Source organism: Physeter macrocephalus, chromosome 1 (genome assembly GCF_002837175.3).
Source record: "Physeter macrocephalus isolate SW-GA chromosome 1, ASM283717v5, whole genome shotgun sequence".
Lineage (NCBI taxonomy): Eukaryota > Metazoa > Chordata > Mammalia > Artiodactyla > Physeteridae > Physeter > Physeter macrocephalus.
Genome location: NC_041214.2, coordinates 138,518,930 through 138,534,001, shown reverse-complemented (window position 1 = coordinate 138,534,001; position 15,072 = coordinate 138,518,930). Strand labels below are relative to the sequence as shown.

The following is a 15,072-nucleotide window of genomic DNA, read 5'->3' as shown; positions in this document are numbered from 1 at the left end:
CTTCACAAGCCATGAATGGAAAAGACTTCTTTATCCTGATAAAAGATATCTTGCCAAAAATTTCCAGCTAACAGGCAACATTCAGGTAAAAGAATGAGTACTTTTTTTTCTAAAATTGGGAACAAGTAAGGAAGTCCTCACTCAACTCTCCTATTTAACATCATACTGGAAGGAAAATGCAGCCCTAAGTAAGAAATAAAAATAAAAAGCATACAATTGAAGAATAAATAATACAATTTGCAGATGCACTATTGTTTTCATTGAAAATCCAAGAATCTACAAAAATATTCCTAGAACTAAAAAATGTATGCAGTACAGGGCTTCCCTGGTGGCGCAGTGGTTGAGAGTCTGCCTGCCGATGCAGGGGACATGGGTTCGTGCCCCGGTCTGGGAGGATCCCACATGCCGCGGAGCAGCTGGGCCCATGAGCCATCCGCGTACCATAAAAAAAAAAAAAAAGTATGCAGTACAGTCACAGAATATAAGAAAAATACACAAAAAAATCAAATTTCAATATACATACTTGCAAGAAACAACTGAAACCAATCCTTTTTTAAAAAAACATATCAATAGTTCCAAAAATATAATGTTTAGATACTAATCAAACAAAACTCATGTATGGGATCTGAATGCTGAAAACTACAAAAAGTCAAATGAAGAAGCAAAAGAACAAAATACATTAATAAATGGAGAGACATACCTTGTTCATGCAATTGTAGAATCAACAAAAAAAGTATAAAATTTTCCAAAACTGATATCGACTGTATAGAATTCTAATTAAAATCTCAGCAGTATATTGTTTCGTAGACAGACATGTTCTAAAGTTTAAATGGAAGGCAAAGAAACTAGATTTTGCAAAACCTTTTTTTTGTTTTGTTTTGTTTTTGTTTGTTTTTTTTTTTTTGCGGTACGCGGGCCTCTCACTGTTGTGGCAGATTTTAAGGTATATGTAAACTTATGGTAATTAGGGCAGTATGATAATGGTACAGGGATAGACACATAGATTAGTGGAATGGAAGTGTCCAGAAATAGATGCCTATAATCCAACTATGTTTTAAAAGTTTTATTTTACAAACCGCAAAGGCAATTCAATGGAGAAAGAATAGTCTTCTAACAATGGCTTTTAAACAATTGGATATCCATATGCAAATAGGTGAATTGAAGCACAGAACTCACTTCTTATATAAAAATGAGCCCCAATTATATATTAACACATATATGTGGAATCTAGAAAAATAGTACAGATGAACCAATTTGCAGGGCAGGAATAGAGATACAGACACAGAGAATGGACATGTGGACACAGGAAGGGGGGAACGGGGGGACGGAGTGGGAGATTGGGATTAACATATATACACTGCCATGTGTACAAAAGATAGCCAGTGGGAACCTGCTACATAGCACAGAGAGCTCAGTTCAGTGCTCTGTGGTGACCTAGATGGGTGGGATGGGGCTGGGGGGAGAGAGGTGCCAGAGGGAGGGGATATATGTATACATATAGCTGATTCAGTTCGTTGTACAGCAGAAACTAACACAACATTGTAAAGCAACTATACCCCAATTAAAAAATTAATAATAATGTGTGAGACAAGAGTCCTGCTAAGTTTTCTACAAAGTGGCCCATTATATGCATGTGAGGAAGATAAGAAACTACCACTCTGGAAGACAAAAAAAGCCAAAAGGCTAATCTTAATTATTGAACTGCCCCGTATTGGTCTGAAGTTTTTTTAGAGTGGATCGTGGAGGCAACATTTGGGGGGATTCTCAGTCTCACTGGCTGACTGTGCTTTATTAAAATCATTGAAGCATAAAAAAATGAACCTCATCCACCCAGAATACACCAGGAAGAGTTTGACATAAAAAAAAATGGACCCCAAATGGATCAAAGACCTAAATTTAAAACATAAAAGTATAAAATGTTTAGAAGAAACTTGAGAAAAAAGTCTTTGTAACTTGGGGTTAGGTGCAGACATCTTAGACATGATACCAAAAGAATGGTCCATAAAAGAAGAAGATTAATAATTGGACTTCAAAATTAATTTTTTTCTTGCTTTCTGAATGACACTAAGAGAATGAAAAGATAAGCCACAGTGTAGGGAAAAAGAAACTACAAATCACAAATCTGAGCAAGGAATTGTATTCAAATATATAAAATAATCTAAATTCAACAGTAAGAAAATGTGCAAAAGACGAACAGAAACATCACCAAAGAGGCTGTTTGGAAGGCAAAAAATGCATTTAGAGAATTTATAAAGGACTCTTGAACTACAATAGTGAAAATATCCAATTAGAACATGGGAAGGATATGAAGAGACGTTTCACCCAAGAGGATATACAAATGAGAAATAAGCACATGAAAAGACGCAGGAAACATGCAAAGAAGCAGGAAACATGAGACATGATGAGGGAGGAAAAAATAGTCAACCAGAAATGACATAGATGATAGAATTAGACAAAAACATCAAATTATTATAACTGCATTCCATATGTTCAAGAATTTGCAGAAAAATTGATCATGTCAGAGACTTAGAAGATAATTAAAAAGTAAATTTGTACATATTAAAACTAGTGTCTGAAATCAAACGTACATGAGCTAGGACTAACAGTAGATTAAACATTGCAGAAGAAAAGATTAATGAACTTGAACATATAGCAACAGAAACTATCCCAAAAGTAATACAGAAAGAAAAAAAAAAAGAACTAAAAATAAACCCAAGAAACTAAAAACAAAAAACAGAACATCTGGGAACTGTGGAATAAGTTCAAGTGGCCTCAAATATGTGAAATCGGAGTCTCACAGCAGTGTGGGACAAAAAACAATATATGAAGAACTAATGACCAAAACATTTCCAAATTTGGTAAAAAGTACAACTCAAGTTTGTCAAGAAAACCCAAGTACAAGAATGAAGAAAATTACACCAAGGTATGTTGTATCCAAATTGCTTAAAACAAGTTATAAAGAACATTCAAGAATATTCAAGGACCAAGTGGGTGGTACACTTTATGTACAGAGAACAAAATAAGAATGAGAACAAACTTTTCATCTGAAATCACTCAGGTCAAAAATAATGGCTCAGAATTTTTAATTTACTGAAATTTAAAATATTGTTAATTTAGAATTCTATAGCCAGCAAACATTCATTTTAAATATGAAGGTGAAAAAAACATTTTCTTAGACATTCAGTAGGTGAAGTTTATCATCCGCAGCAGACCTTCACTGTAAGAAATGCTAAAGGAAGTCATTCAGGCATTTGGGAACAGACACCAGTTGGAAATCTTGGTACACATAAAGAAATAAAGCGCTGTGGAAATGGTAGCTATGTAGATAGATGTAAAAGCCGTGTTTTATTTATTAATTAAGCCATGTTAAAAGCTAATTGACGATTTAAAGCAGAAAACAACAACAACAAGAAGAAACATACAGTATGAAGATATGGTAGGCAGAATAATGCCCCCTCCTCTGCAAAGATGTCAGTGCCCTAAGCTTAGCCATATATGAATACATTAAGTTACAGGGCAAGGGACTTTGCAGATATAATTAAGATCCTAGACGTTGAAACGGAAGAGTATCCTGTATTATTCAATCAATGAGCCCTAAAAAAAAGAGAACTCCAGCTGGAAGAAGTCAGGAGATGCAGCAGAAGGGAAGTCAGAAATATTCCAGGTCTGAGAAGGATTTAAGGCACTGTTTCTGGCACTGGAGGAAGAACCCAGGGGGAGGTCTCTGAAAGCTAAGCACAGCCCCTCCAGGTGACAGACAGCAAGAAAAGAGAACCTCCATCCCACAGTGGAAAGAGGGTGAATTTTGCCAACAACCTAAATTATATTTAGAAGAGCTTCATCCCCAGAGCCTGCAGCAAGGAACACAATCCTTCCACCACCTTGATTTTATAAAAATTGTAAAACTAATTATAGTATTATTATATTTTTTAACACCCTGAGCAGATCCCAGCTGAGCCTACTTGGATTTCTGACGTACAGAAACTGGAAAATAATAAAGTTGCATTGCTTCAAGCAACTGAATTTGTAGTAATTTGTTACCACAGAAATATAAAACTAATACATGATTTGATATAAAAAAATCTGATGACAACAGCACAAGGGCTAGAAGAGGGTATTATTATTCAATATGTGAAATAGTATCATATCACTTGAAAAATAACTGTGAAAATCAATTGCTAAAATAACAGAACAATAAACTATAATTAATGAGCCAAAATAGAAAATTAATGATGGATTAAAAATACTCTGAAATCTAAATAGGCAGAAATAGAAGAAAAAGGGAACAAAAAACAGATAAGAAAAATAGCAAGACTTAAATCCAACTAAATCAAAAGATATTTAATATAAATTGTGTAAACATTCCAATACAAAGGCAGGGACTGTTAGAATTAATACAAAAAAAGAAATAGACCCAACTATATACTGTCCTTGAGAAACAATTAGGTTAAGGTTAAGATTAAAAGGAAGGAAAAATATATGCCATGGAAATGCTAATTAAAAGAAAGGTGGTTAGTTTTACTGATATCAAAGTAGGTTTCAGAGCAAAGAATATTACCAAGGATAAACAGGATCACTTCTTATTAGAAAAGAAGTCAATTCATCAAGAGGATATAATTCTAAACTTGTATGCATATAATAACAGAGCTTCCAAACTCATGAAGCAGAAACTGCTGTAATTACAAGGAAAAATAGACAAATCTATATACTTTCAATTAGAGAGTAAACAGCCACCTCTTAATAACTTATTGAGCAAGCAGACAAGAAGTTAAAAAAGGGTAGAAAAGACTAGATCAACATTATCATAACCATAACTGATGGCTACCAAAACTCCAACCAAACCAGCAGATTACACTTTCTGTTCTACTGTACAGGAAATACATTTGAAAAGATCTAAATCAAAAAAGTGTCTTTTCGATAACATTAGAACCAAATTAGAAATTATGACAGAATAGTATTTGAAAAATCCCCATGTATAATATTTGGAAACTAAATAACACAATTCTAAATAACCTATAGGACAAATAATAAAAGGGAAATTACAAATGTTTTGAACTGCATGGCAAAGTGTACACAACATGTTGAAAGTTGTGGAAGGAAATTAAAGCAGTACATACTGCGGATTCTTGAGCATCAAATGTATTCATTAGAAGAGAAGAAAGGATTCAAATCAGTGCCTTGAGGTTTAAATTTAAAAAAACATAAAAAGAAGATCAAGTTAAACCACAGATAAGATAAAACATAAAGATCTGACTGGAAATTGATAAAATATAAACAAGTAAAATAAAAAAAAAATCAATGAAACTAAATCTGTTTCTTTGAGAGACCAATATAACTGATAAAACTCTGGCCACACTGATCAGAAAATAGGGAATAAAGGACAGTGAGAGTGTGGCCGACCAAAAGAGTAAGAGAACCATTCATGACTTTTGTTTTTCAAAATGGGATGCACTAAAGGGTAACTTAGGAAGCAATATCAGTATTTTATTCACACCGCAAGTTACTTATGACCCGTATCTCTTGCCTTTATTATTTATTTGCATCATATCCTATGACTTTTGTAAAAGTATAAGTATCCACAGCATGTCTCTCCAAAGTAATTTAGACATTAATTGTACTGAATGTCAATCATTTCCACAATGTCAGGTGGTAGGTTGGTAGTAACTTTTAGTTACTGTTTGATTCCATGGAATTTTAAAAATTTTCATTATTGCAGTATCTCCTGGTCCTCTACAGATTTCTTGAAGTTTTGTTGTTGTTGTTGTTATTGTTGTTCAGACAGTGTTGTTATTATTTTACAAATGATAGGATTCACTTTTGTATTTATTGACCAAATGTTAGAGAAAAAATAAAAAGGAACAATTCTTACATGACCAAGAGGTGCCATTCAGAAGAAAGGTGAGTTCAGAGTAGGGTTCTGATTCAAGCAATGAGAAAATTCTGCCTTCTCTTTTAATTGGGGATTAAAAGTAATATGTTGTAAAATAAATACATACTTCTCTATAGGCTTTCAAATATGACATTGTTCCACTTTAAGTGTACTCAGGAAATTCTGGGCAGAAGAGAAATAAAGATAGAAGGAAAGGTAAGAAGCTATATTAACTATTCACACCAATTAATTATTGGTGCTGAGGAGAAGACAAAGACGTGCCTAGATCTTTGTAGGTTATCTATCGATCTACCTAATTTTCTATTATCTGAAAATTCTAAAATAATGGTTGGATAAGTATTAAGGAGAAAAAAATGTATATTTTTCTTTCCTTGTATTCTTTGAAATTAAGTGGGATCATTAGGAAGAAAAATGTTTTATCAAATTAGAAAATATTCTGGTTTTGATAAATGCTTACTTTTTGACCTTTCGGTGAATTATATATTATATAATATTGTTATAAATTACCAATCCTCTCATAACCTGCAGTCATTAAACTGACTTAAACTATCTCTCTGCATGTTTGAGTCAATTATATTGACTCAACTGACAGTAAAACAACTGTCTTTTATGTTTGTATATATGTTTTACATTATATAACATTGCATAACAGTTAAAGAGAAAAATTCTGGCTTTTCATTTTTAATAAAAAGAAAAGTATTTTCTCCTAATTTTCTTAACTTTAAGAACTGGCTAGAAATAGGTAGGAATATAAAATACACTGCCTGAGGGTCACTGCAGGAATAGAGGTATACATTCAGATACCTACTTGCACAAATATCTCTGGCCATTATCATCAGCTGCTGATTTTAATGTTCGAAGAAAAACTAAAGACACCATTGCTTTAAAATTATACTACTAGGTGTTTCTCATCTATTCTCAATTGTCCCTGCTTCCATTATCCCAAGTCTGAACCAGCAGTTAGTGGATCCTTCTTCACAAATTTACAAAAGATTCAGAAAATAATGAATCATTATACTTTAAAAGAACATTTTACAAAAATAACACTCTATTGGCTGTATTTTTAAATTTCAAAGTTATTTCCAGGTCTTTTCATCATTTTTTGAGTAGTTTGGGAGAGCATTTTATTTAACTAAGGGCTAGGAATCTGACGGAGGATGGGTATGGGTTAAAGCAAGAGAAGTAATTTTGATCCTCTTTTTAAAAATTTACCCATGATTTGTGTATAAGTGTGTGTGTGTGCGTGTGTGTGTGTGTGTAGTATAATTATCTAGTAAAAAGAGTTCAGAAATGTATAGAAAAGATGGCCAGCAAATTCAGCAAGTTAATAATAAATGTAATAAGGTATAATAATAAAATCAAGGTAGCCACTGGGAAGTTAATGAAAAGAAAGGTTTTAGGCATTTGGAAAACTTACCTAAGATCCAGTAAAGAGCAGGTATGAACACATATAAATATGTTGAAAAATAGTGGAAAAATACCAGTAGTACATCAATGTTTGGTAGATGAGTGAAGTCAGTGATTACAAATAGAATATTGAAGTCATGGGGCAAGGTTTCTCTCAAGTTATCAACCAGACCTACCTGTAAATTAACCCACATTCTCACCCATTTTTGATTCATTTCCTCAGGCTCAGCATAAAATATATCCTCTTTATGTTCAAGGTAAATCTTCCTTACAAACGTCCTAACACTCCAGTCACTTCCTCTGGTCCTCATTCAACTTTTTGTGGGGTTTTTTTGTGGGGTTTTTTTTTTTTTTTTTTTTTTTTTTTGCGGTACGCGGGCCTCTCGCCGCTGCGGCCTCTCCGCTGCGGAGCACAGGCTCCGGACGCACAGGCTCAGCGGCCACGGCTCACGGGCCCAGCCGCTCCGCGGCACGTGGGATCTTCCCACACCGGGGCACGAACCCGCGCCCCCCGCATCGGCAGGCGGACCCCCAACCACTGCGCCACCAGGGAAGCCCCTCATTCAACTTTTTAATGTTTCCCATTCAATAGCTGGTTCCAACAAGCTGAGGTAATAGGTGCTGTACCTTCAGTACTTTTCTTATTCAGTGAATGTGCATGTACATTTATTCTTTAAGTCATTGCAGTCTGAATGTTACCCAGGCCATGCAAATGATATTGTTCACCATAATGTCTCTTGTAAACTCATAATTGCCAAATTCACCAGATACATTTCAGTTCACTACTTATTGATCACTTCTGCTTGCATTTACTACTTTGGAAGCCTAGAACCCACATTAGAAGTCTTGAAATTAAGCCTTTATTGCTCTTGCCTCTGTGACACACTTGTAAACACAGCGGCTTTGTTTCAAACACTATCTGATTATATACCTTCCTCTTCATTTCTTTGTCTTTTAGCACAGACCCTACTTATCTCTGACTTGAACTCATTTCTTCTCCCTGCCTCCATCCTTCTCTCTCTCAGGTACCCTGCTCCTAAATGGCAGCTCATCTTTGTCTCTTAGGAGAAAATCCATAGTCCCCCATGATCTGGCCCCTCCTGCTTTGCAGCTACATCTCCACCTAATCCCCAAGCCAACTGACTAACATCACCATCACTCCCTCCCTAAAACTTTCATATTCCAGTAACAGTTAAGGTATTAGATCTTTTTTCACATCCTACACTCTTTTTGCTTTTGCAGATGCTATTTTATCTGTCTACAGTACATTTCCCCTCGTTGTTCTACAAAATAATCCTTTTTCATCAATAGATTTATCCCAAATACCAAGTCTCTTCTTGTGCTACATTAGGTTCCCCTTCTTATTATAAAAGAGGCTGTAAATATCCATAAAAAATGCACTTACTATATGTTTTTGTATTCAGCAGCTCCATAAACAATCAGGGACTTTAGGCAAGTTGATTATTTTAAGTTTTTGAGATAAAACTGTAACTGCCTTGAGGGATATAATGCTCTATTAGATCTGTTAGTATTCTGAGCCTAACAAAGTATGAAAATATAGCCAGCACTTCTCATTTACCTGCTGAATAAATATATAAGTGCAATACAAAATAACATCAAAACTATAGTCAAAAATATTCAGTTGAATTCCCAATATATTGATAAGGTAGTTAAAAAAATCATAAGAAATGATCACCATCAGGGGAAAGTGGGATTATAAGATGTCTGAGACACTCAGGGAAGTAATTTCAGACGTATTCCTAGGTCAGACAGCATTTAAATTCCTTAAGTAAGAAGAAGCCACTGGCATTGAATTTGTCTGCTTTTCTGTGATAACAAATAACTCTAAAATCTCAGGGCTAAAAATGTTTATTTATGTTATGTGTTTGCACCTGCAGATCAGCTGTGACTCTGCTCCATGTGTCTCTCCATGATGCCCAAGGTAAAGGAGAAGTCTCTGTTAGGGTCATGCTAGTTTCATGGCAGGAGGAAAGTGCAAGAGAAGTAATATGTGATTCTTCTTGAAGCTTAATTTCAGCCATAGTGTATATCATGCTTGCTTATATGCCAATGGCCAGAGCAAGTCATATCATCAATTGGGTGGAGACGCATAATCCTTCCACTGGAAGCACCACACTTCACATGGCAATGAGCAGTGATGTATATAACCTCTTAAAGGGAGAGGAGATAAATATTTGTGAAAAACTAACACAGGCATTGAGAAATATCGTAAGAAATTCATAGAGGGAGTTAAGGGAAAAAAAAAGATCCTTAACATTTGGTATGGCTGGTACTATAAAATAGCAAGGATACCTTTTAACTAATTGTTGGAAAAATAGACTATGCATTGGAAGAAAGGAAATGTGAGGGAAAAGTTGCAAAGAGCAAACAATGGAAAAAAGAAGAGCTTCTTCCAGAGCCAGGACTTGGCAAGAAAGCAGAGAATGTGAAGAAACATTTGACTGGAGTATTTGGTTGGGACCTCAATATACTTAGAGATGAAAGGAGTTGAAAAAGGTCCATGATGAAGTCCAAATTAGCAAGAATAAAAATTAGTAGCAAATAAGAGAGAGGTATGCATCATAAATTGGGGAGAAAAGCATGTAATAAGTCAAATATTATAACTGAAGAAAAATAAGATAATGTGGATAAAGTTGGTGCTTTTATTTTATTATTAATTGTTGCAACCTCAAAGTTTTCATTGAACGTCTGCAAGAGGTTTTGTAGGAGGTAAATAATAAAGGATACTTTTAGAGAGGGCTCAAGATTTAAAAGGAGTAGGTAAGCAGGGCAAGAGTCAATAAGACTGACGAGAATGATTTTTCTGACTGAACTCAAGGCAAAATGTGAGAGAAAAGCACAGCTGGCTGGTGGCATTAGTCAATGCATTCCCTTGACAGGGTCCAACTGAATCATCCAGAAAGGGGAATAAATCAATGGTTGATTTTGTGAACACTGTTATTTTGAAGAAATTGGTTCCAGGAATTCTAAGATATGGGAGTTTGTGACCCTAACAGGGAAATGTGACTAATAAGAAGAAGTGGAGGTAAAGCAGTGTTCTAGTAAAGAAGGTCAGATTAGGACATATAATTGATTCTGTTAGAGGAAAAGTGGGAGTGGAAGGAGGATGATTTGCTTTGGAGGTCAATGTGATGCAGTCACAACAGGATATTACATACATGATTGATGGGAGTTGCACAAAAGAACACATTCCAGTGTTTATCTCCTTATGAACCCCCAAATAATAAGTATAGACATAGAAATAAATATTCCAGATTGAATGCAGATCATGATAGATTTGAAGATTCAAACTTTGTTAATTGAACCCACTCATACCCAAATAATCCTTCCTTTAAGAAAAATGTGATCACATTTAAACACTCACAGATAATCTAGTGTGGAGATAGATTAGAACATGTTATAACTATATTAAAGTAGAAATTACAATAGCAGAATGGATAATAAAGGCTTAATATGCTACATCTGCCAGATGTTTCCTTTTTCACATCAGACTCAAATTAATGTTTTAGTGTAAAAATATATGCATAATTTTACATATACATACATATGTAACATACAGCATAGTACATATTTATATACTGCTTCCTATCAACTTAGTCCTTTTCAAAAAAACTTTATATTATTAACTAATATTATAACCCACATTTTCATAAGAGCATATGAGCACAAGGTCTTGCCCGTGACAAAATACACATATATTTCCTACCTTAAATTCTTTCGGAAACAAAGGACAGTAGATGGTTAAGTCAATACTTAAGAAACTAAATAGCCACTGTAAGTTACCTTTGTTTATTGTACATAATAAAGAGGGAAAGATATTAGAAATACTTATAGATATAAAAATAGATATAGATATATAGATACAGTTACAAACATAGTACGCATCTCCGTATTTAAACCTATTCTTCATGCACTGAAATCTTCCTCTTGGGCTAAAGGTCAAAACTTCCATCGCCGATAGCACTCGATAAATAACAGATTCTGTACACCAAAAAAGGGCTCTGAAAGGCTTCTCTCAGAAGGCCTGGCACTTTGGACTCACCCATGAGCATGTGCAGTTTCTACCCACCTGCCTAATAACCATCTGGTCTATTCCATTATGTTATCCATAAATCTCAATTAATTATAGACTTAGAGAAGGAGAGAAAAAATTCTCAGTGATTTAATATTCTCTTTACCTTTCAGCATGAATTTTGTGGTGAAAATACCTTCACTCCAGGAAAGGAAAAACCAAATAACTCTTTTAGATCTACATGCTATTCCTGGTGTTGTTCTCCAGTCTCTTCAAGAAACTGGAGAGATAGCTCATGGTGGGAGGTGCATAGGATATGGAAGAAGACACTGATTTATGTTTCCCCTTCTCAGCCCTAACTGATAGAAAACTCATGGCTAACTCTTTAAATTCATATTTTGTCTATTCCAGAAAGAAAAAATTACATTCTGCTTCTAGAATCCTGTGATTATGGTTGTTTCTAATTTATTTTAAAACAGAAGAAAAAAGTCAAAGTTCATTTGTGTAGTGTTACTACTAGTACTTCCATATGGCTGAAGCATGGGCTACCTATGAGCGGATGGTTAGAGAAGGTAGCTGATGATCATAAAAGACTTACTATACCATGAAGAGTGGTTTTTATTTTATCTTGAAGGTAATGGGAAACACTGACAATTTTAAGTGCTGAAAGGTTGATAGGACAGAAAGTTGGAATTGTGAAATTGAGAGCAGAGAAAACAAACAACTTACAGCCACACAAGAAAAATACAAAAAAGAACTGGAAACGGCAGCACTCATGGAAAGCATGGTAGGGAAAATAGAGTATACTTGATAGATGTTAAAGAAATACAGTGTGCATCCTGGTGACACATTAGATTACCAAAGTGGCGATAACTAGGATAACATTAATCTATCTTCTGCCTCACAGAATGTCATGTTAACCCAGGCATGCAATAGAGTAAAGAAGCCAAATTTGGAGGAAGAGATGTCATCTTGATGTCATAAACTTAGTTATTAACGTCCATTAATATTTCAAAGGGTAACTATGCATTCAATTATTTAATTTGGTAAAACCTGCAAATACTGTTAATTAGAGTAGTTGAAGCAAGTAATTAGTGTAATTTAAAAGTAAAATCTAGTATCATACTTTACTGTATTTCCTTTGACATTCTTTCAACAACTACAAAGCCAGAAAAAGGCAACTACTCCCTTATAGACTCTTTGTAAAAGAGGATGACAATGTTAAATAAGTCACAGATCCTGCCCTTGAGGCTGTAATACAATGTACCAGATGCTACTCTAGAGCTGAGGAGATTTCCTCTAGGTATAGAAGAGGTTTATTAGGGAAGTCTTGAGTGCTGAGTTTACATGGTTGCCCTTTTAATAAACATATTGCTAAATGCAACAAAAAGATACATACTCATGATTATCTGCTTACCATTAACAATAACGATGATATCACGGAAGTCAATTTCTCCCCTAGCCTCCACTCTTCCTTCACACCTGTATATACCTTCATCACTTTTATTGATGTTGAGAATCTGCAGATTATTGTTGGCTAAGATAGCAAACCGATCTGTAAGGTAAGCAAAGGGGAGGAAATGATATCAGTAATTGAAGGCAGAGTCCAGCATGCTTTAAATTGCTAAGCGTTAAAATATGGCACTTGTCTGACACTATCAAACTTTTCATCAACAAACAAATTCAAATTTGAAAGTAAAATATAATTTCATGACTTCAATTTTTCCACACTACACTGCCTGGTTACACATTTTTTTCAAAAATACATTCAAGACTTTATTTCCACATAAAACGGTTAGGCTATTATTTTGCCCTTGATACTTTGAACGCAGAAATGATACACAAAAGAACAAAGCCGAGAGATCAGATATAGCAGACACAAAGACGTTTTGACTGCAAATATGTAGCAACTTGGGTAAGGAAAAGGGTTAGAAAATTGATTGAATATCCTTCCTCACACAGTAATTAAACTAATAATTGCACATACCCTGAGGAGGCAGCTAAAGTATATAATAATATTCAAGTCATGTAGAGGGCATATAAAATGGTCATATCTCAGATTTATTTGAAAGATTTTTTTTTCTAAATGCAAGATAATCCATTTTAGGAAGGAACAGATTAGACTTCATTAATTTTACCTCGATTCCATTTTACGTGTGAGTATATGCACATGCATAAATACAAAAATAAGCTGTTATAGGGCATGCATTAGCTGATTGCTGAAAATAACCTAGCTAGACTAAGTAGCATCTCAGCCTGACAGTATTTTCCATAATGCCTGGCTTAGTTTTTAATCATCACAATTTCATTGCAGTCTTAACACCTTTCCCCTTCCTATCAAGGAAAGAATGTTCTCATATCCAGTTTTGTTTTGAAACATGTTATAAATGTAATATCCTAAATTTCATTAATCAATTCATCCATAGATATCATCGAACATCATCTGTTTGCTAGGTACTGTGTTTGGATACATTGATGAATAAGAGAAAACATCCTTGACCCCTTTGGGACTTTTGGTAAGGTAGAAATGTCATTAATTTAAGCTACCCACCTCTGGATATCTACTGTTAAAGCTACTTTTTGGGACTGTTCCAGTATTTATTGCTCTTCCCCTATCTGCTGGCTTAATAGAGGTATTAGGGCAAACACAGAAGCCACATGAGAAAATGGTCCAGCCTCCCTCAACCTGGATCACTGAAAGGATGGAAGGGTAGAATCCTGCCTCTCCTCCTGCTGCCAATTGGACTTTGCGTGAGTGAGAAATAAATTGCTATGACATTAAGCCATTCGTATTTGGGGTTCATTTTTCACAGCGATTCCTTAAGTCAAAGTAGAAGTTTGGGCTTTAAATACAAATAAGGAAGTTATCAGACTATAGAAGGTCATTAAAATAGGTGAGCATGTGGTTATTGATTGTCTAAGAGATAGTTAGTAAGGAATGGAAATGTGTAGATTCTGAGGCTACCTCAGAAAGAAAATACCAGTTACAAGGCTACAGATACATAATTTTCAGCCCAGGAAGTACAAACTTTCCCAAAATAGTTATTTCACCTTTTGGGTGATCCTAAGAAGAGATACAAAAATGTTTATGCAGATGCTTTCCCCTGGTAAATTTTCTCACCAAAGAAGAGACTGGAGAGAAAGAAAGGCAATCTGCAAGAAATATAACTTATAGTAAGTCCTGGAGTCACTCAGAACTCTTAAAAATGCATGACATTTGAAAGTAAATGTAAAAAAACTCTATTCAAGTGTGTTGCTGGAAATTAGAACGAGCAGCAATTACAGTTGACCCTTGAACAACATGGGTTTGAACTGTGCAGATCCACTTATATGGGAATCTTTTTCAATAGTAAATACAGTACTACACAATCCGAAGTTGACTGAATCTGAGGATGCAGAACTGAACCACAGATATGGAGGAACCTCGGATAAGGAGGACCAACTATAAATTATACTTGAATTTTTGACTGCATGTCGAGTCGGCACCCTAACCCCTGTGTTGTTCATGGGTCAACTGTATGAATTAAAAAGTTCAAATTTAGAGAGGGATGCAACGAGTCATAACTAAATCATTGTAATATTATATTTTCTAACTCACTAAAATATGTATCATCCTTAACTAAAAATTCTAAGTATATGTGTAAAGTCCATGGAATGATGTTAGCAAACTCTCAAACCAAAGAGCATTATTAATATGTATTTACAAAAAGCATTTGAAGAAAGCACTGCTTCAATCAATCAC

The 15,072-nt window shown here is 34.8% G+C and overlaps 1 protein-coding gene across 1 annotated transcript in view; it reads right to left on the bottom strand.

Moving 5' to 3' along the window:
• NCAM2 (neural cell adhesion molecule 2) overlaps positions 1-15,072 on the bottom strand; it is a 230,660-nt gene that overhangs the window by 192,714 nt on the left and 22,874 nt on the right. Inside the window, 1 exon segment of the mRNA XM_024120057.1 lies at positions 12,748-12,885. Within this exon segment, the coding sequence (XP_023975825.1) occupies positions 12,748-12,885 (138 nt within the window).